Below are 22166 nucleotides of genomic sequence, written 5' to 3' on the forward strand. Positions count from 1 at the left end.
GTCCGCACGGCTGGTTCTGATTTCACCACTTCTACATGTGTTTATAGTGTGTGTGTGTGTGTGTGTGTAGTTCCATGCAGTTTTATCGTTTGAAGACCTGTAACTTCCACTTTCAAAAAGTCCATTTTAATTATAATTTCTTGTATGTCTAACCCATATTGTTAGTATTTGATGTGTAATGTACAGTTTCTAAAAGAAAACTGAAGCACAAAAGAGATTTTGTGCTTTAAAACTTACTTGTCTTTAAAACTTACTGTAAATATCCATTTCAAAAGTTTCTTCTCTTTGTATTTTGCAGAAAAATAATTTTGTATGTAAGTTCAAATAAATGATTATTTGAAGTTTTTTTGTATTTTACCCTCCCTGTGTGCATTCTCATGCTATCTTTTTGATTGACTCAATATTTATGAATATTAAGGCTTTGTGTTCTTTTCTAATATGCAGCTTTTAAAAATCTATTCTTTACTGAGGTCTGGTTGATGTGTGAAACGCTGTACATTCTTAATGAGTACAGCTCCTTGAGTTGGGGGATAAATCCATAACCCCATGAAGACATCACTGCCATGCAGGCTCTGGACACTCATCACCTCCCAGAGTTCTTCCCACTCTATAAAAGTAGAATAGTATAACAGTATAATAGTATAATAGTGTTCTTATTTTATTTGTGGCAAGAACACTTAAGCTCTGTCTTTCTAGAAATTGTAAGATATTTGTTATGTTAGCTATAGAAACTATGCTGTGTAGAACATGTCTAGAACTTAGTCATTTTGCATATCTGAAACTTTGTGCCTTGTGTATTGTTTTCATTGGTGTGAGTTTTTAAAAGAAATTGCCAGAGACACTGTGCTTGCGATGCTGTTGGGTATATCCGCTCTGTGCTGCTAAGCACAGAGCATGGTTTGTAAGTTGGCCTCTGAGACCCTAAACTGATCAGCTTATCTCCATTCCTGACTGTTGCCAGCAGCGTACTGTTCTGTGGCTGGGGTGGTGGTAGTGAGGGCCATTATGGTGTTACGCGTGCCGTGTGGTGAGAACATGCTGTTACGATTTGTTTTTCATCATTTGTTTTATTTTTGTACCTCTGCTTATTACTTTGAATGAGACAGCTACTAGCCGGGATGATAGCAGAGCCTGCTTTTCTCTCTGAATATACTATCTTTGCTTTGGATTCCTCCAAACAGCCTAAAACACAGAGTGACAGTGTGGTGAGTTCTCCACCGCTTTCTGCCTTCCCTTTGTGGGGAAGCAAAGTAATCTGGCAATTGTAGAAGCAAATCTCGTGTTGCTTGTCACTTACCGTCTCTTAAAGCATCCTTGGTGTCCTGTTGCTAACCCTCTAAGAAATGAGAGTGACTTGCTGAATTCTGATGGCTACTGCTTCCTGGTAGTTTTAACAAAAGCAGAATTACACTCACTAACGCACTGAAGACCACCTTCTGCTAAGTTTCCTCTTGAGTCTGCTCAGTAGCTGGAGAAAGGCGATCACTGCTAGAAATCTCTGTTGTGCTGTGTCAAGAATATTTTAAGCTGTGACTCAGGTTTTTAGGGAAAATTCATTATTATGTAAATCTAGTTAAGTAGGTGGTTCTACAAAAACAAACAATTGCATCTTATTTTGCAGTTACTAGTTTTGTGTGTATTAAACATCTGTATAGAAATAATTGTCTCATTCCTTTTCAACTGACCGAATTCACACAATTTTGAGTCTTGTATATAATTTCATTTTGGGAAAGTGGACCTTTTGTTATAGAGTATCTGGTGAGTTCATAATTTAGCAAATTGAACTTCAGAGAGATTGGCCAAGTAAGGATGTAGCTTTTGGTTTTAGACTGGGTGCTGACTGAACTGGGATTTAGGTTTTTCTAAACAGTGGGAAAACATTTCTGTATCTAAACCATGTAGCCAGAAAAGACTCGGCTGGGTATGGCCATGGTAATTTTAAATTACGTTCTAAACTTGATTTTAGAGGAAAAAAAGCTTCTCAGGGCAAGAGTGAGTTTTCTAGTGATGCCAAAACAGGGATCTCTTCTTGGCTCTGGCTATGGGCAAAGCCACACTATTTCAAAACTGATTTGAGAAAGTTGGAAATTCCAGTCAAAATTCTCCAATGTACTTTAACAACGTAAAATGATATTTACAACTCATGTAGTAGTGATAAAACTGTTCCAAAAGAGAACAGCTTCTCCTATGCCCACTGCCATAAGTACATAAATGTAATTTATATTGAGTACCTGTTCTATTAATGTAAAAGTTGAGACTTTAGAACTATTAAAAATAATTTCAGAAGACTAAAAATTGCCTCTAAATTCTTTTAAAATTTTGAATTATTTAGATAAAAACTTTATCTCCCCGTGGGACAAAGGAAAACTGTAGTGTAACTTCTATCAGAAAAAAAATTTTAGTGATGATCTAATTCCATAATGAATTCATCAGGTAGCGCGTTTTCCTTAATTTAGTTATTTTATTATTATTTTTTAAAGATTTTTTATTTGAAAGTCAGAGTTATACAGAGAGAGAAGAGGAGGCAGAGAGAGAGAGAGAGGTCTTCCATCCACTGGTGCACTCCCCAGTTGGCCACAATAGCTGGAGCTGCGCCTATCCAAAGCCAGGAGCCAGGAACTTCTGGGTCTCCCATGCAGGTGCAGGGGGCCAAGGGCTTGGGCCATCTTCTACTGCTTTCCTAGGCCACAGCAGAGAGCGGATGGGAAGTGGGGCAGCCGGGACTTGAACCGGCCTCCATATGGGATGCCAGCACTGCAGGTGGCCACTTTACGTGCTATGCCACAGCACCAGCCCCTAATTCAGTTTTTTTGTTTTTTTTTTTTTTTAAACGGAATTACTCTTTACCCCAAATTCGAAAACCTGGTGTTCCTTAGTGCTTAGCAATCAATAAAACAGTTGGAAGATGGAAAAGAATGTAATTGAAGACAACCCAGGCAAGGAGTTCATGTGTGTCCTAAGTTAAATACGCCATCAGAGTGTGTTTTCACATTTTGGAAGGGTTTTCCTGTTATCTGAGAATTTTCTCCAGTAGAAAGCATTGGTGACTGGAGTGTTGGTGTCTGTTGAGTTACTTCTTCAGACTTCTCTCTGGGAGAAAGCCTTTGGAAGTCTTTTTGTAAAGGAAGTGACTGGAGGATTAAACAAGCATTTATTGAGCGAAATGTTAGGCCCTGGGGACTGATGTGAAATGTGGAGTCTGTCCTGGAAGATTGTAATTGAGATGGAGGCCTGCGTCGGTGTCCACTTGTGCTCCAGAGGATGAAGGCTCTGTAGGAGATCCAGGCAGAAGGAAGGAGTGTGTTAGCCCTCCATCCAGGCAAGCCACGGAAGCTCACAGAGGGATTTCTGCAGGTGAAAAGATGAACAGGAGTTACTGGTAGTGACAAAATCTCTCTTTGCTTCTGGAGATTGCTAGTTTGGATTTAGAGAGTGAATTAGGCCAACACTTTTTTTGTTTGTTTTTGTAAAGCTGTCCTGCCTTTATTTAAATCAGGGGTGGGGAATGCCCGGCCCACAGGCCACATAAGGCCATGAAATCATGTGGGAATCCCTGCCATTGCAACTGCTGGCAGGACTCAGAATTCAGTAAATCTGTAGCAGGCTAATTTTTAAGCTGATTATTTTGTATGGCCTGTGAATGATGCCTGAATATCCAAGTGACCCTTGGCAGAAGATCCCCCACCCCTGATTTGGACATAAAGCGTAGTACATAGGTTGAAATACATTTGCAGAGAGGGGGCGTTCTCAATGTTGTACTGTGTATCTGGTAGGATGATACTTCAGATGATGGTGGAGTGGCTTTCTGTATGGACCACAGTCATGTGTTGAGTCATTTACCTAAAACCTTCTTGCCACTCTTCTTCCTAATCCAAGTATCTTAGGAAGCCCTTCATCTCCTTTTTCCATTATTTAAGTGTTTTTTTTTTTTTCTTTTTGACAGGCAGAGTAAGACAGTGAGAGAGAGAGACAGAGAGAGAGTTATAGACAGTGAGAGAGAGACAGAGAGAAAGGTCTTCCTTCCATTGATTCACCCCCCAAATGGCTGCTACGGCCAGCATGCTGCGAAGCCAGGAGCCAGGTGCTTCCTCCCAGTCTCCCACACGGGTGCAGGGCCCAGGGACTTGGGCCATCCTCCACTGCCTTCCCGGGCCACAGCAGAGAGCTGGCCTGGAAGAGAGTAACTGGGACTAGAACCCGGGGTGCCGGCGCCAGAGGCAGAGGATTAGCTTAGTGAGCTGCAGCGCCGGCAAGTGTTACTTTTCGAATACACTGACTGGCCAAGAGAATCGTTGACCTATGTAAAATATATTTTGTATTTTATAGTGTTTAGTGCAGTATATTTTTAGGGTTAAAGAGTATTTGTTTTGATGCTATACAAATATGAGTGATATTCCTTGTGCACAACTTAGAATTCTTCAAATGGTAGAGAACAGGAAGATAAAAGTTAATTCCTATGTTCTCCCAAGCTCTCTTTCTGCATATCTTTCAGGAAACTCTTAGACTGATAAAATTTCATTAATTTTTATCTTAGAGGTAAAAGAAGGTTCCTGTTTTTTTTTTATTATTTTTTTTTATCAAGGAAAAATTCAAACATATTGCAAGAATGGAAGTAGGAGTGGAAGTGGTACAAGAATCTACCCTTCCCCTTCATTGCCCCATGTCAGCAGTCATTCACGGGCCTGTTGTGTCTGTTATTGCCCCATTCCTGTATTTCCTGATCATGCTCCTAGTACCTTCCCCACACATGCAGCTCAACCCCTTTGTATCTGAAGCAAATTTCAGAAATCCTGTTCCATTTCTAAGTATTTCAGTAAATGTTTTAAAAAGATATACAAAGTTAATATCAAAATATATATCACATCTAAAAATTAATAATTTCTAACTAGTCAGTACTCAGAAATTTAGAGAACACTTTTGCCAAGCTCAGTGCCATCTCCTTTGATATATATATATTTTTTCTTATGATTTCATTTATTTATTTGAAAGTTAGAGTTACACAGAGAGAGGAGAGGCAGAGAGAGAGAGAGAGGTCTTCCATCCGATGGTTCACTCCCCAGAGGACCGTAATGGCCGGAGCTGCACCGATCCGAAGCCAGGAGCCAGGAGCCTCCTCCAGGTCTCCCATGTGGGTGCAGGGGCCCAAGGACTTGGGCCATCTTCTACTGCTATCCAAGGCCATAGCAGAGAGTTGGATCAGAAGAGGAGCAGCCGGGACTCGAACTGGCGCCCATATGGGATGCTGGTGCTTCAGGCCAGGGCATTAACCCACTGCTCCACAGCGCCAGCCCCAATTTGAATGTTATTTTATTGTAGGAAATATTTGGCATTACTTCTTTTTGTAGATAATCTTTTATTTAAATAAATTTTGCTAATTGAGTTCCTGGCATTGATTTTTGTCATGGGGAAAAAATTGGAGCTAGAATGATAAGAGGTTTGTGATTAGCTGGAAATAATTTTTTTTACATACTAATCTTTGCTATTTGGTTCCATATATTACAGCAAAATGAGTTTCCTAAAATACTTACCACACTAGCTTTGCCTTGCATGAAAATATTAATAAATGAACAATTACTAATTTTGTTTACTAGATAAATGTGTCCAATAGGTCTTGGTACTTGGACTTTGTTTTGTAGGACTTCAGTTTTCTAATCCTTTTCTTTATGCTGTTTCTCTTGTTTCCTTAGAATGCATCTGCCTGTGCCGTGAAATCTCCTGACAATGTTAATGGAAGTGAGCCAACCATTCATCAGGTCTGTTATTAATTGTTTTAGAAAATAAGTCATTTGAGGTTATTGGTCAGTCTGTTGTTATCAGCATTTGAATCTGTTGAGACAGTGATAATATTAAAAATTTGAAATTTAATGTATTGCAAATGCAAGTTTGTTTCTCGTTTCTTGGGAAAAGTTTAAAATGAAAGTGATATTCACTTATTTCTTATTTTAAAAAATGAGGGAAGTGGGCCAGCGCCGCGGCTCACTAGGCTAATCCTCCGCCTGTGGCGCCGGTACACTGGGTTCTAGTCCCAGTCGGGGCACCGGATTCTGTCCCAGTCGCTCCTCTTCCAGTCCAGCTCTCTGCTGTGGCCCAGGAGGGCAGTGGAGGATGGCCCAAGTTCTTGGGCCCTGCACCCGCATGGGAGACCAGGAGAAGCACTTGGCTCCTGGCTTCAGGTCGGTGCGGTGCGCCGGCCGCAGCGGCCATTGACGGGGGTGACCAGCGGCAAAGGAAGACCTTTTTCTCTGTCTCTCTCTCACTGTCCACTCTGCCTGTCCAAAAAAAAAAGAGGGAAGTGAAATAAAAAACTTTTAAAAAGTGAAATCTGACTTTATAGTTGTAAGAAGTTATGGAGATAGCCATATTGAGAAACATGTTAGAGTTACATCATCTGGAAGGAGAGTATGAAAGAAATGAGATTTCTCTTTAAAAACAATTCATTTATTTGATAGAAGGAGAGAGAACTCCTGTCTGCTGTGGTCCCCAGATGCATACTGGGCTGGACCAAAGATTGGAGCTGGGACCTTAATGCAGGTGTGTGTGGGTGGCAGGAACCCAGTCACGTGAGCTCTCCCCACCGCCTGCCAGGGTCTGCATTTGCAGGCAGGTGGAGGCAGAGCGAGAGTAGGCATTGCAGCTGGTTACTCGGACAGGGGTGTGGGCGTCTCAAGTGCCAGGGCAAACCCCTGCAGCCAGAGGATTTTACACTCGAGACTACGGAGAGTGGGCCTCAAGTGACATTTGGACCAGTTTGGAAAAAGAAAGAAGAAAATCAGAATGATAGCCAGTGTCTTAGATAAGTGTATGTTTACTTTGGCTTTAGTGGTTGCTGTTACAAATGTTTCAGCTGTTCTCAGTGGTCTTGCTAATGTAGAGCAGTAATGTTTCTAGTTTTATGAATTCAGGGGAAGAATCTTCACAATTTGATTTATGAGATAAATGATTTGTGGATTAAATTGTGTAGACCAGCCACTGTTGGGTCCTGTCTAGCAGACGATAAACAACAGCGTCTGGAACTCAGTGGGTGGAAGAGGGACGTGTGAGCTGAGGTCCTTAGGGCGTTCAGCTGGAGCTGCTCAGGTTCCGGGAAGAGCCGAGTCTCTGGGCGTTGACTCGGGCCTACGCAGCCTCTCTGGTCCCAAGTCCTCTGCATCTGTTGTGTAATAGCAGTAAGGCAGGGGTGAATATTGAGAAGCCCAGTCCAAGTTGTACAGTACTGGCCATATCCAGTCATCTTTAAAGAATATTACTTAAAATGTGGAACTTCTTTATAGAATAGTGCAAAATGGTTAAATACAGACATGAACGCAAAAGCTAGAGTGAATGATAGCCAGCTTTGCAGCAAATTCAAGGTAGTTTTACTGAAAGAATGACTGTGGATGATATTCAGGAAGTAAGCCCACTGAAAATCCTGTACTTTCTTAAAATAAATTGAAGTTATTTTCTTAAAAATAGTATTTCCCAGATGTTTAGTACGCATCAGGCATTGTGTTAAGCATACATTTAGCATATCATTCTCATAAAAAAGAGATGCCCTCGCTCAGGGTCTGTTTACTTTTATTTTAAACGAAGTTTCGATGAGTCGGTTGTTGGGTTGAGCAGATTGGGAACTGTGTGTATACATGAAGGGTCTGCAGTGCTTCCTGTGGTGGGGCGTGCTGACAGCAGCAAGTCATCGTCGCTTATGCTGAGGTCGGAGGTCAAATAAAAAGCAAGCCCAGGAGTTCATAAAACACAGCAGCCTCTGGACCCCTCCTTAATTTGGGCACAGACTATATGTAATAATCAGTAGACTTGGAACACAATATAATAATGATAGCAGGAGTGTTGTTTTTAGTTTATTTGAAAGGCAGAGTCACAGAGAGAGGGAGAGAGAGAGCCCGGCTGCAGGAGTGAGAGCGCGAGTGTCCGGCCGCGGGTGTACTCCCTAAATAGCCGCAGCAGCGAGGGCTGGGTCAGGCTGAGGCAGGAGCCTGGAACTCCGTCTGGATTTCCCACGTGGGCAGCAGGGGCCCTCCTGGGCCATCCTCTGCTTTTCCAGGCGCATTAGCAAAGAGCTGGATTGGAAGTGCAGCAGCTGGGGACCAAACAGGCGCTCATGTGGGATGCCGGCATCGCAAGAGGAGGCTTAACCTGCAGCGCCACAATGCTGGCCCCAGGAGTGTTGTTAACAAAGGTATACTCACTTCTTGATTTAAGGAGGAGAAAGGTAGATGCATATTTCGTAACAATTTCTATTAAAATAGTTGACTTTTAGTGTGGCGTCTAATGCAGTTCACAACATTGAGCTAATCAGAATCATTCATTCAGTTCCTCTGCACAAGAGTGTAGGTGACTGGAATTTTACCCGCAGCCATGCTCCACACGCACTGTTTCGGTCAGAAGTGCTTTCTCAGCTGCCTTCGCTTGTGTAGGCACACTCTGACCTTTCACAGTGACACAGCTGCACAGTGATGCATTCCCTGAACACAGCACATCCTTGTCGTCAAGTAACCCCTGATTCTGTGGAAGATAACTAGTATATGCTATCATGTGACAGAGAAGATCATATTTTGTTATCTGATAAGCTGTGAAGTGTATATATATAGGAGCTCAGGAAGCATCAGGGATTTAGTATTACCCTCTATGTGTCTATGAGAAGTCAGCCATGAATCTTAAATGCTAAGTCCAAGTTTGGTTATTGGCAGCACTGTGGGATTGTCATTGTCAGACAAGAACACAAACATTTTGTCTATCTGTTAAGTCTTTGCCATGCATCACCTTAATTTGAATTTATATGCTGTTAAAACAAAATGAGGGGACCGGTGCTGTGGCACAGTAGGTTAATCCTCCCCCTATGGTGCTGGCATCCCATATGGGCACGGGTTCTAGTCCCGGCTGCTCCATTTTTGATCCAGCTCTCTGCTGTGGCCTGGGAAAGCAGTAGAAGATGGCCCAAGTCCTTGGGCCCCTGCACCTGTGCAGGAAACCCGGAGGAAGCTCCTGGCTTCTGGCTTTGGATTGGCTCCGCTCTGTCTGTTGCGGCTAATTGGAGAGTGAACCAGTGAATGGAAGACCTTTCTCTCACTTCCTTTCACTGCCTGTAACTCTACCTCTCAAATAAATAAATAAATAAAATCTTAAAAAAAAATGAGAAATGAATTTCATTAGGGTGAATAAAGCAGAATATAGGGATTTAAATGGCCCATCTCCTTTGCTGTTTTTCTCTTTTGTTAATTATGGGGATAAACATTTGCTTTAAAAATCACTTACAATTTTTAATATAATAGAAATTATGGCAGTATTTGATCTAATTTTGCCTTTTTTGTTTGAATGTTTGCCCCATTGTTTTCTAACCCTAAGGTCCTCACATCTCCATGCACTGTCAACAGGTGTAACTTTCTGGCCATTAGTCCAGACAGCTAAGCAGTTGTCATTTCTGACCTCTCTTTCTCTCATCTTTTTTTTTTTTTTTTTTTTTTTAATTTATTTATTTGAGAGGCAGAGTTACAGAGAGAGGGACAGAGAGAGGTCTTCCCGCTGGTTCACTCCCCAGATGGTTGCAATGGCTGGAGCTGGGCTGATCCGGAGCCAGGAGCCAGGAGTTTTTTCCGGGTCTCCCACGTGGTTGCAGGGGGGCCCAAGAGCTTGGGCCATCTTCCATTAGCAGGGAGCTGGATCAGAAGTGGAGCAGCCAGGACTTGAACTGGCACACATATGGGATGTTGGTGTCACAGGCAGAGGCTTAACCTGCTATGCCACAGCGCTGGCCCCAGTTTGTTATGTAATTTCAAAACATAGAAGTTTAAGAGCTTGATAGTGAGCACTTATATACCTCCACCCAGACTTACTATTGATGCTTTATCATACAGCTGTCCATCTGTCCATTCCTCTGTCCTGCAATGCATTTTTTATGCATTTCAAAGTGCAACAGTCTGTTTCCCCTAATGTTTCAGCCTGAATGTCATTAACTTGAGATCAATATTTGTATTTTCTTTTTTTAGGTACAGTTAATATACAATGAAATTTTTAAAACTCAAGTGTACACTGACTGTGTTTTAACAAATCTGTAAGCCAGACCCTCTGGCATCCATGTAGGTTATTGAATATTATCAGTACCCTGGAAAGTTCTTTTAAGGTTCTTCCCCCTTGGCGGAACCACTGTTATAATTGTTTCCACCATACCACAGATCAGTTTTGCTTGCTGTAGAACTTGATATCAGTGGCCTCGTATGCATGGATTTCAGGTTGTTTTTTGCAGCAGAATAAATGTATTTTTTAATTTGAAAGGTAGAGAGAGAGAGAGTGAGCTGGCATGCACATGAGCACTCCCCTCTGCATCTGCCTGCTCGCTCTGCAAATACCCATGTGGCCTTGGGGCTGGCTCTGACAGGAGCTGGGAGCGGGTAGCACAATCCAGCTTTCCCATTTACTCAAGCCAGCACTGCTGCTTTCCAGGATCCACACTAGCAGGGAGCTGGGGATCTAACCCAGATCCTCCAGTGTGGTTTGCAGGCATCTTAGGCACCACGCCGAACTCCTGCCCTGTGCACTTATCCTTTAGTTCCTTTTCCCACCAAGTTAGGAGTACCCTTGGAGCATGTACCCTCTGTGGAAGGCGTCTTCACTCAGCATGCTTTTGTCCTTTCATGCGTGTTGTGGCGATCAGACATTCGCTTTTCATTTCTTAGTAGTAGTCCTTGCAGCTCGCTCTCCTGTTCTTAGGTGCTTGGGTTATTTCCAGCTGGTGGCTATTATGAGGAAAACCACTAACCACACTTTTGTGCATGTGTTTTCCTTTCTTCCTGAATGCTGTTAATATTAGTTTTTGATGATTTCCAAAATAGCATATATTGCATGTAATAAAACTGTGTTTTGATATATTGCATGTATAGAAGATGTGTTTTGATACAAATTATTCTGCCCAAGCATTGGATCTTTTAATGTATCCCACTCGATCATTGTTATCATATTGCCAGGCTCAGGTTCAGCTGAACAGATATATACTAAGTGCCTAGCTGTGGAAAGCACTTTGGCAAGGTTGCAGGGACAAAGAGAGTATGGATCCCGTTCTGAAAGAGTGTAAAGTGTGGTGTGAGGGTATGTGTCCGCAGACACAACGGTAAGAGAACTTATCTGGTGCTTTCACATAGGAGACACAGTTGTGAGCATTGAAATGTTCTCACTCATTACTCTTCACAGCAGTCCTGCACAGGTAGTGCCGTTGTTATTCCCATTTTACAGATGAGGACACTGGGACACAGAGGTGTGAAGTGGTAAAGCTGGCATGAAAATCAGGGAGTTTGGCTAATTGTCTGAGTTCTTAACCACAGTGCTGTGTTTTTGCCATTATTCTGGGGCATAAACAACTAAGTTACATTGGCATGTGTCTTTTTTTTATTTAAAAAATTTATTTGAAAGGCAGAGTTACAGAGGGAAAGGAAGAGACAGAGAGAAGAGGTCTTCCATCCACTGATTCACTCCCCAAATGGCCGCAACAGCCAGAGCTGGGCCGATCCAAAGCCAGGAGCTTCTTCCAGGTCTCCTGCTTGGGTGCAGGGGCCCAAGTACTTGGGCCATCCTCTGCTGTTTTCCCAGGCCATTAGCAAGGAGCTGAATTGGAAGTGGAGCAGTGGGGATTCAAACCAGCACCCATATGGGATGCTGGCATCTAAGGCGACAGTTTTACCCGCTACACCACGGCACTGGCACCATAAATACCAGAGTACAGGGAATGCTCTGGTAGTGGTCCTGGTAAAGTGCTTAGGCCGTAAGAATGGACACTTCTGATGGATGGGGTCTCACGTTTCCCGCAAGAACTGAGTTGTTAGCATTTCTGTATTCAGGAGGAAGTGTGGGCACAGGTCTTGAGGCACTTCACAGTACTTTTGCTCAAGGCACAGCAAGTGTTTATTGCATGGAAGGATGGATTTACAGGAAATTGGATCTTGGGAGCTTAATGTTAAATGAGAGTCCATGTGATGTGTTTGAGAATTGCAATCAGAAAGTCATTCTTGGTAGGACCGCTGTTGTAGCTAATTGTGCTGGGGTGCCTCCTGAGCACCGGCATCCCATACGAGAGGGCCGGTTTGAGTCCTGGCTGCTCTGCTTCTGATCCAGCTCCCTGCTAACACACCTAGGAAAGCAGTGGCCTATGTCACTGGGCCCCTGCCATCTGCATGAAAAACCTGAATAGAGTTCCAGGCTCTTGGCTTTGGCCTGGACCAGCCATTGTTGTTGCGGCCATGTGGGGAGTGAACCAGCAGATGGGAGAGCTCCTTCTTCCTCTCCTCTATATCACTGTGTTTTTCAATTAAATAATAAATTTTTTTTTTGAAAATAAAAGGAAAAAAAATCAGTCCTGGTGACAGTGTGGCAGGAGCAGGTTGGTAAGAGATTTGCGGCCAGAGTCAGAGGGCCACTGCAGATTTGCTGATGAAGGGTAACTGACACAGAGAAGTGCAGGGGACAGTGGGAAGTGGGGAGACAAAGCAGTTAAGCGGGTGTGTGTATTTGCTTTTACTGTGCATTTCCACCTTCCTAACCTCCATCACTTTTTAACAAAAGGAGTGAGAGAAGGTCTTGAGTGCCAGAAACTGACAACAGTGGGTGCCAGTGGGAGTTTAGTTCTTCATGTCTCAGAAGGCCTCCAGATAGCCAGGTGGACAGAAAGACCCACTGTCTCCCCTTAGCTTCTTGTCCTGGTCTCCCCTAACCTGGCCCATCCTTATTACTTGCCTTCCACCCTTACAAATACGTATGGCTTTCCAGATACTGCATCTCCATTCTAGGCAGGGGGAAAGGCTGAAGACAGGGACAAAAGGCAGATCTGTTTTCTCAGTAAATCAGTAATCGTCCCACAGGATTCCATCCTGAAGGTTTTCCCATTTAATATGTATTATTGGACAAACTTGGTCATATGGCCTACTTCTAGGTGAGAGAGTCTGGGGAAAGTGCATTTAAAAATAATTGAAGTCTAATAAAATATCATAATGCACATATATTTGCACATAAAAGTATAATACATTCATATGTAATTTTCTGGATTTTCACAAACCAAAGACACCTTTATATCCAGCACCAAGACTTAAAATCAGAACTTACCCCCCAGAAGCCCTTGTGTTCCCTTCCAGATCCTCCCCTCCATCCCCAGGGAAACCAGTATTTGACTTCTAACACTGTTGTTTAATTTTGCCTGTTTTTGAATTTTATGTAAGTGGAATCAAAAGTGGGTTTATTTCCTCAGTACTCTGTGAGATTTATCTGTCTTGTTTCTTGTGGTTGGCTATGAATCATTCGTTCTCATTGCCTTCATTCTGGTAATGAATATAGTATGATTTTTTTTTTCTTTTCAATTCATACTACTATAAAGTAATTTTAAGTTTTGAGTTTGGGGCTATTTTTTATAGTGCTGTTTGGAACTTCCTAGTCTGTATCTTACTAAACATCTTTACACATTTCTGATAGTGTACCCTTAATGACTGAAATTGGTGGCTCAAGCTATCTATTTTAGATTTAAATACTGACAAACAGTTCTTCAGAATAGCTGGCTGTACATCTTTGTCAACACTTTGTATTTTCCCATTCTGATGAGTGTGGGGTTGTATCTCATTGTGGCTTTAGTTTGTGTTTGAGAAGGTGAATATTGTTACTGGGGCGAGTGGTTGCTCTGAGCAAGAACAGGGTGTGGTGGCAAGGAGGAGGGCAAGATTAGATTCTACCTGTAGGTAATACTGCGTGTTGACCTCAAGCCATGTATTTATTATTCTTCTCAACTACCCTATGAGATGTGTGCTGTCTGTTATCTCCATTTAATAGGTGGAGACAGGCACAGAATGGTTAAGTGACTTGCCCAAAGTGCCTGTCCATAAAGTGGGGGAGATACAGCCTGTGCTCCTGGCTCCTAAGCTGGAAGGTTCTGCTGTGTGCTGTGATGACATTCTTATTTACAAGTTTGTCTTTTATTTGATTCAGCATCTTTTTTAGTCTCTTTGTCTAATAACAATAATTGTTTGTCACATTGTAAACATTTTGTAAGGCATTCAGTCCTTGGGGCAGCCAGGTGAAGTGGATGGTGCTGTATCATCATTTTTGTCATTTGCATGTACAGAGCAGGAAACAGGACTAAGAGGTTAAGGAAGTTGGTCAGGGTCATGCAGAGCGCCGTGACGATGCCTGGATTTGAACGTAAGCAGCCCCTCTGGGCAGCCTGCAGACTGAATCACTACACTTAAAAATGAGACTCCCAAACATATGAGATGTGACAGCTAAGTTCATCAGCATCTGAGAACCCCGGACTTTTACACTGTGTGTTGACTTCTGGCTGACCTAAAATACCAGCTGTTTCTAGCATTCTTTGAACTTGCTTCGCCTGTTTGTCCTAGGGCATTTTTACAAGAATATTGTCTGCTGTGAACTAAAAAGTGCATTTTTCGTGGGTCAGGAGTGGCTGAAAATGGAATATCAGTAAAATGTTCTTAAATTGTTTTAACATACGAGTCCTTCCTTCCACTTAAAACCTTCCTCTTCCTTCAGTATGGAGATAAAACTTGTTTATTTTCTTAAAAAAATCAAAGTACTGAAAAATATAAAAATGAGAAGAAAAAGCTATCCCAAATCCTACTCCTCAGAGACCCTGTGTTCACTTAGGGCATTTGTCCTTCATGGTTTGCTTCCAAAGGCCTTGTGCAAACATGCATACATTGAGAAGTATGTATTCTAAGTCACACAGGAGCTCACAGGATAGTTGATGACCCTCACAACATACCTGTGAGGTCACCTGGGACGATGACTGACAGACCTGGGACCCGCACCACAGTCTCCGATTCCTGGTCCAGTCCTTTTTCAGAAATAGCCAGCTGCCTTCTGTTTTTCATAAACCAGTGTAGTATATAAAATGTCGTGAATATAGACTGCATTTCCTAGTGCTTTTCTGGCTCCTTGCTGGTGATAGAGGATAATGGAAACACACACATGTATTTTAACCCACGCGTTCTGCTGGGATTTGGTTGCAGGCAGGTGATGCACAGACTTTCGCACAGAAGCTCCAGCTCCGGGTGCCTTCCATGGAGTCTTTGTTTCGAAGTCCCATAAAGGAGTCTCTATTCCGATCTTCTTCCAAGGAGTCTTTGGTACGCACGTCTTCCAGGGAATCCCTGAATCGACTTGACCTGGACTGTTCCACTGCCACCTTTGATCCGCCCTCTGATATGGAGAGTGAGGCCGAAGACTCGCTGGGGAGTTCAGACGGTCTCAACAAAGAACAGTTGATTCAGCGCTTGCGAAGAATGGAGCGAAGCCTGAGTAGCTACAGAGGAAAGTACTCCGAGGTACGGGCCTGGCCCTTTTGTTCCCAGTAGATAGAATGACAAGCAGATCAGAGTGGGAGGTCACTAATCAACAGAATCTTCCTCCTTGTTCTCTTCATTTACTTTACTATATTGCTTTTACAACCCTGTGCATCTTTAGCTCAACTGGGCTCCCCAGACACTCTGGTTGTGATGGTAGGTAGTCTGTGGCGAGGTCTTAGTGCAGATCTTCAGTGCTACAGAGGCCCTGCAGCAGGTCCATACCCTTCTGAGACTCCCGTTCCCTGTCCCTTTCTCTTCCACCCTCCTCTTCCAGGTCACTTGACACCCAGTATAGAGCTCATCCGCCTTCCTCCTCACATACCCTCCCTTGTTCAGATTTAAGTACCACGGCTCCAAAATCTGCCAACCAGATTCCCATTTTGATGGATTCCAGTTGTATTTTAGGTGTCTGTTGATCTTCAGATTTGGTTCTTTCTGATTGTGCCTTCATTTATGCTTTTGCCTTTTATGAATCTTCTTTTTTTTCATTTTAAAAATATTTATTGTGGGGCCAGCATTGTGACATAGTGGGTAAAGCCACTGCCTGTGACGTCAGCATCCCATGTGGGCACCTGTTCAAGTACTGGCTGCTTTACTTCCGATCCAGCTCCCTGCTGATGGCCTGGGGAAAGTAGTGGAAGATGGCCCAAATATCTGGGCCCCTGAACCCAGAGACCTGAAGAAGCTCCTGGTTTCAGTCTGGCTCCACCCTGGCCATTGCAGCTACCTGGGGAATGAACCAACAGATGAACACTCTTTCTCCCTCTCTCTGTAACTCTGATTTCAAATAAATAAATAAGTTTTAAATTATTTTATTTGAGAGGCAGAAAGAAGTAGAGAAAGACAGACAGACATCCACACCCCACCCATACACAAAGACCTTCCACCCACTGGTGTACTCCCTAAATACCCACATTCAGGGTAGGCTGAATTCAGGAGCCTGGAACTTCATCTGAGTCTTCCACATGGGTGGCAGGGCCCCAAGTACTTGACGCATCACCTGCTGCCTCCCGCGGGGCATTGGCAGGAAGCTGCAGGTGGAGGTAGGCTGGGAAAGGAGCCCAGGATCTCAGATACAGGATATGGGCATCCCAGGCAGTGTCTTCTCCACCACCAATGCCTGCCCCTCAGAGGGACCCTTCTGTGAGGGTTTTCTGAGGGTGACAGTCCTTGTCCATCTCCGGGAGGAAGAGCTGCTGCTCCGTGTCTCTCTTTGGTCCTTTAGGAACATGGCTCTTTCCTTTCCAGCTGAATTGTGTCTCTTGCCCTCCCTCGATTCCTGTCCTGTCCTGTTGAAACCCTTCTTCCTCGGTGAGCCCTTCTGGAGGAAGTTGTCCCTGACTGTCTTAAAGGACGTGTAGTGTTGGGATTTCAGGGTGTGTGAATAGCACGGTAGCTCCCGGATCCCAGGGGGCACTTGTGCAGTCAGGCAGCTTTTTCCTCTAAGAATGCTCGCTCGCTCTCGCTCTCGCTCTCGCTCTCTCTCTGTCTCTGTCTCTCTCTGTCTCGCTCTCTTTAATTTACACCACAGTTAATACTAGTCTAGAATCTTTTTGCTTGTTTATATTTATGTTACCTTCAGTAACTTATCCACAGCTTTTAAGTGTGAAGCTGAGGCAGCAGTATAATTAATATTGCTGTATGCCAGATACTGTGTATTTTATATTTGTAATTCCTTTGCTTTTGCACCATGCCCATGAAGTAGACAGTAGTTAGCTCTGTTTTGTAGAAAAGGGATTGGGAGACTCAAGGAGATGCAGTAACGTGTTTAAGGCCACACAGGTGGTAGTTGGCAGTGTTGATTGGCTTCTAGGTCTTTCTGGCTGTTTCAGCCATCCTGTGCTGCTTCAGGTACAACCAGGTAGCGTAGTAGGGACCAAAGCGCCCACAGCCCTTGTCTCCTCCTCCATAAGCAGACTTTTGTCTCTGTCTCCTTACGTCTGCTTCTGCCTCACCTTCCGTTGCTCCCTGCCTCTTGATTCAAGACGCGAGGGGGCGTTTGGGGGCACCCAGCGCACAGCCCTCAAAGGGGACTGGCAGGACGGAGAGCAGAGGTGTGCTTCCTCTAGAGCTGCCTGCAGCCTTCTCCTCAGAGACCACTCGGGCTTTCATGAAGCAGCCCCCGTGATCCACCGGAGCCACTCACTCCTGCAGATGTGCAGCGCTCTGCCGCTTAGGGGCTGATGGCGCGAGTGGGCGAGAACGTTGCATTTCGGTTGAGTACATCTTTGATGTTTGAATGATCACCTTGCCCGGCTCAGTTGTAAGCTTTCCCCCAGAGTTTTGCAGACGTAGTACAGGGCCCGTCACTGTAAGGGACTTCTAGGTATCAGTTATGAGGCAGCTGGGGAGCTTCTTGAAGTAGTCCTGGTCCCACCCTCCCTTCCCCGTTCTCACTCAGTTCTCGCCAGGAACCTGCTTTTCCACAGACTCCCAGGGGACGTCGCTGATGGAGTCTGACTAGTTTGACTAGCCTCCTGCCTCCAGGTTCGAATCCCCACCTGTGAAGTTAGGTTCTGAAGCTTAAAGAGAGATGTGTCTAGGGGGAGTCGTGCAGAGAGCTTGTGTCTTACAGTCAAGTCTCGTTTTGTTTTTTAGAAAGAGGTGTTTCCTGTTGTGCATCTAATTAGGTTGAGTTGTTAATAAAAGGCCCTTCTCATTTGTATGTCTTTTGACTGTCATAGAGATATGTTAGAATTATTTGAGAGTTTAGTATAATGCCACTTGTTTAAGAATAACTAACATTATTGATGACTTTATTTTAGCTTGTTACAGCTTATCAGACTCTTCAGAGAGAGAAGAAAAAGCTACAGGTAAGTGATGTATTTGCTTTATTGTTGAGTCATGCAATGTTACAGTTAGAGGATGTTACAGTAAGATATTTCTGACTGTCCCTTTTTAATAATTCTCCATATCATTACAATATATAACCCATTTTACTGTTTTGGGAGGTTTTGATGAAGAGAGTGAATGAGACATCCTTGAGATTTTACATTTGTTAGGGATGCACTTCAGTTTTAGGTCCCTACCGTGTTTAAGAGGTTTGGATTTAAATCACATTTGCCTCCTTCGAGTGTGTTCCCTCGTCTCTGTCTGCAGGTTGCTTTCTTGGGTTAGTAGTAAAGAGACACTGAGCCGACTATGTTTTCCCCCCTGCTTTAAATTTCTGCAGGTGTCTCTGTTGCTTAGCATTTTATAAGATTCTAAAAACAAGCATCCTGTCTTCTAAAATCACCATTTTCTGAGGCTGTTACATGTGGGGATAAGAAGCTACTATTATAGCTTTTCTGGGCGACCCGCCTTTGGCCCCAGTCTGCCATCCTGCTTGTGGCCAGAAATATCCCACTGCACATCAGTGTTAAGGGGAAATATCTACTCCAGTTCAAATGGTGCTATCAGTTTGCTGTGTTTTTAAAATAAAATTTTTTTCAGATTTATTTATTTATTTGGAAGTCAGAGTTATGCAGAGAGAGGAGAGGCAGAGAGAGAGAGGTCCTCCATCTGATGGTTCACTCCCCAACTTGCTGCAATGGGTCGGAGCTGCACCGATCTGAAGCCAGAAGCCTCCTTGGGGTCTCCCACGCAGGTGCAGGGCCCAAGGACTTGGGCCATCTTCTACTGCTTTCCCAGGCCATAGCAGAGAGCTGGATCAGAAGTGGAGCGGCTGGCTCTCAAACTGGCACCCATATGGGATGCCGGCACTTCAGGCTAGGGCGTTAACCTGCTTCACCACAGCACTGGCCCAGTAAAATAAAAAATATTTTAAAAATTATTTCAAATAGTTTAGCATTTGTATCTTAACGAAGCTAATTACCTAACTCAAAATTTTTAAAGTGGGCTTTGGTAAAATTAATTTGTTTCTCCTGGGATTTATTTAAAATAATTAATCTGCCATACCTTTTAACCACTAATAAACACAGCATTCAATTTCCATTCTTTTTTCTTGAATGTAATCAGTTCAGAATGGTTACAGCTATTCATTGCTAATTTAGTGTTCTAATTGTACACACTAAAGAATGAAAATTATAGATTATTGCAGTGGGGCTGGCACTGTGGTACAGCAGGTAAACGCCCTGGCCTGAAGCGCCGGCATCCCATATGGATGCCAGTTCAAGACCCAGCTGCTCCACTTCTTATCCAGCTCCCTGCTGATGGCCTGAGAAAGCAGTTTAAGATGGCCCAAGACCTTGGGCGCCTGCACCCGCGTGGGAAACCTGGGAGAAGCTCCTGGCTCCTGGCTCCTGGCGCGTTCAGTGTTGCACAGTCTGAAACAGGTAGGGGCCACTTCCCGGCAGCTGGGCTCCAGGTCATGTGGTTGTAAAATTACTGCAAACTGCCTTTTTCAGCATTTATCTTCCTGTGTTTAAAACCTGTATTTGAAATTGAATAAATAAAACCTGTGCTCATGGCTTTAGGGAAAAAAAAACCTTTGGTTTTAGTTTTATTCACATACAAGGGAACACAAATACAATCCAGCCACATTCTCCTGACCATGCGCAAACATTGCCTACCTGAGTCCCTGCCTTTTTGTTGTCACTCCACACACACCAGGGAAGCTCCAGGTCACTCTGTTTCTTTCTTCGGTGTAGGAATATTGAACAAGAATGGATTTTTTTTTGTTTCCATAGATGGTAACTTTACAAGTTTATTTTCTTCCAAAAGTGGAAGGCATACTCCTCAAGAAAGAGTCATTTCATCTTTCAGTATTACTCTTTTAGCTTTTTGATTCTTATGTATGATTAATAATTTAGCCATCTATAGTGTCCCTCAACTCTTTGCTTTAATATAAATAAGAACTATTTATTTTTGAAAAAATATTTTTTTATACATTTATTTATTTGAAAGGCAGAGTTAGAGAGAGAGAGCGATAGCTTCTGTTTGCTGGTTCATTCCCCAAATGGCTGCAGTGGCCAAGGCTGGACCAGGCTGCAGCCAGGCTCTTCTTCGACATCTTCCATGTCGGTAGCAGGGGCCCAGTCACTTGGGCCATCTTCTGTTGCTTTTCCCAGGCCATTGCCAGGAAGCTGGATTGAGAGTACAGCAGCCAGGACTCAAACTGGTTTCCCTATGGGATGCTGGCATTGTACACGGCAGCTGTACCCATGATGCCACACCAGCCCCAAGAACTGTTTCTTTTTAAGTCACAAAAACCGTTAGAACAGGCTGGTAATTGATATATTCCACACATTATAGGTTACAGTGAAATACATTGCATTTGAAATTTGATTGAACTTTTTTATTTTTAAAATTGACATAATAATAAAATTTACTTCTTGTTTGATTTACTTGCCTATGTATTTTAACAAGGGTATAGAGTTGTATAACCACTAACATTTAACATATTTCCAACATGGTCATAAAGTTTCAGCTCTGAAAGCTGTAATTTTTAAAAGTTTGAGATTTATTTCTTTATTTGAAAGGCAAAATTGACAGGGTGACAGATGGGAGAGGGGAGGGAGAGAGAGAGAAGGAGCGAGCGAGCGAGCGAGCTTGCATCTGCTGGTTCACTCCCCAAATGTCTGCAGTAGCCAGAACTGGGCCAGGCCCAAACCAGGAGCCTGGAACTCCATCTGGTTCTTTCATGTGGCTGGCAGGGGCTCAGTACTTGGCTATCATATGCTGCTTTCCCAGGGAGCTGGATCTGAGGTGAAGTAGCCAGGATGCCAGCTGGTGCTCTGATATAGGGTGTGGCTGTTTATTGCAAGCCACAGTTTAGCCTGCTTGCCACAGCACCATCCTCAACAGTTGTAATATTTTTAAAGTAATTATTTTGATTTATTTTGCATTACCATGCCATGCAGTTTTGTTTAACCTTTTTTTTTTTTTAATTAAAGGGTATATTAAGTCAGAGTCAAGATAAAGCACTTCGGAGAATTGGAGAATTAAGAGAGGTAAGTTTCAGTGATTAGTACTTAAAGAACAGTAATTAAATCCTTTATATTTATCCAAACTATTATATGTGTTAGGGTAGTTTGATATGCACTTAATTATAATAATCTACCCAGGTTACAAAGCCAAGATTATCTTTTAAGAGTTTTTAAATGCATGGTTTTCCAAACACATGTGTTGTCAGAATTAACAGTGTGAGAACGTCCTAGTTAGTACCAGAATGTTGTTTGTCTGCCTGAACAGTTGGTGGTAGCTTCTAGAGTTCAGCTGTCCCTCTGGTGTTTCAGGCTTCTTTTTGCTTTCTCTAGCCAGCCATCTTTATGGTGAAATAAAATAATAATCCAGGTCCATTGTAGTTTTGGGGGGAGGTTTTCTTAGGGGTTGGTCTGTTGATGCTCCTTTGTGTCTTACTGGGGGCCCTCTTGCCCTCTGAGTGGGCAGGACGGCTGGTTTCAACCCCCTGCCTCCCGCTAGCCTGCTGTGCTTTGCAGTGACTACTTGTTGACTTTTCGGGGTCCTTTGCTCTTGGGTCCACTTGATACCATATTGCTTCCTTCTGCTATTGTTGATGCTGCCTTGTTTATGTTTTGGTGTTTGTGGGTGTTGTATGTGGTGGAAATGGCAGGTGACCCAAGTGTGATTTCACACATCACATGGTTGATTGCCATGCAAAGGAGGGGAGAGTGACGTGAGCAGCTGGCGAGGGCGTATCCTTCAAGGCCGGCTGCCGCGCGGGCCCGGCTTCTGTGGAGGGCTCTGGATACGGCTGGAGGTGTGCCTTTCCCAGTGCTTCTCTGCCACGCCGTGGAGCTCCTGGATGGCACAGGAGGCAGCGCTGGCAAACCTGTCACAGGGTTGCCCTGTCGCAGCTAAGCCATCTGAGTGTTGGTCAGACTCTTGCGTTGATATGTTTTGAAGTCCGGTGACTGAGATTGGTAACTAGGTCAGTGA

The 22166-nt window shown here is 43.5% G+C and overlaps 1 protein-coding gene across 7 annotated transcripts in view; it reads left to right on the forward strand.

The window, feature by feature from the left end:
* The window catches only part of GOLGA4 (golgin A4), a 125089-nt gene that overhangs the window by 28685 nt on the left and 74238 nt on the right, over window positions 1-22166 (forward strand). For 4 of the 7 annotated variants that reach the window (XM_051858947.2, XM_051858948.2, XM_051858950.2 and 1 more), the window contains exons 3-7: window positions 1107-1205; window positions 5688-5753; window positions 14991-15305; window positions 18092-18139; window positions 21161-21217. In XM_051858947.2, the coding sequence (XP_051714907.2) occupies window positions 1107-1205; window positions 5688-5753; window positions 14991-15305; window positions 18092-18139; window positions 21161-21217 (585 nt within the window). The remainder of the gene's footprint in view (window positions 1-1106; window positions 1206-5687; window positions 5754-14990; window positions 15306-18091; window positions 18140-21160; window positions 21218-22166) is intronic. The other 3 variants (XM_051858951.2, XM_051858952.2, XM_051858953.2) reach the window with 2 other exon arrangements.

This window comes from Oryctolagus cuniculus, chromosome 4, assembly GCF_964237555.1.
Source record: "Oryctolagus cuniculus chromosome 4, mOryCun1.1, whole genome shotgun sequence".
In the NCBI taxonomy this organism is placed as follows: domain Eukaryota; kingdom Metazoa; phylum Chordata; class Mammalia; order Lagomorpha; family Leporidae; genus Oryctolagus; species Oryctolagus cuniculus.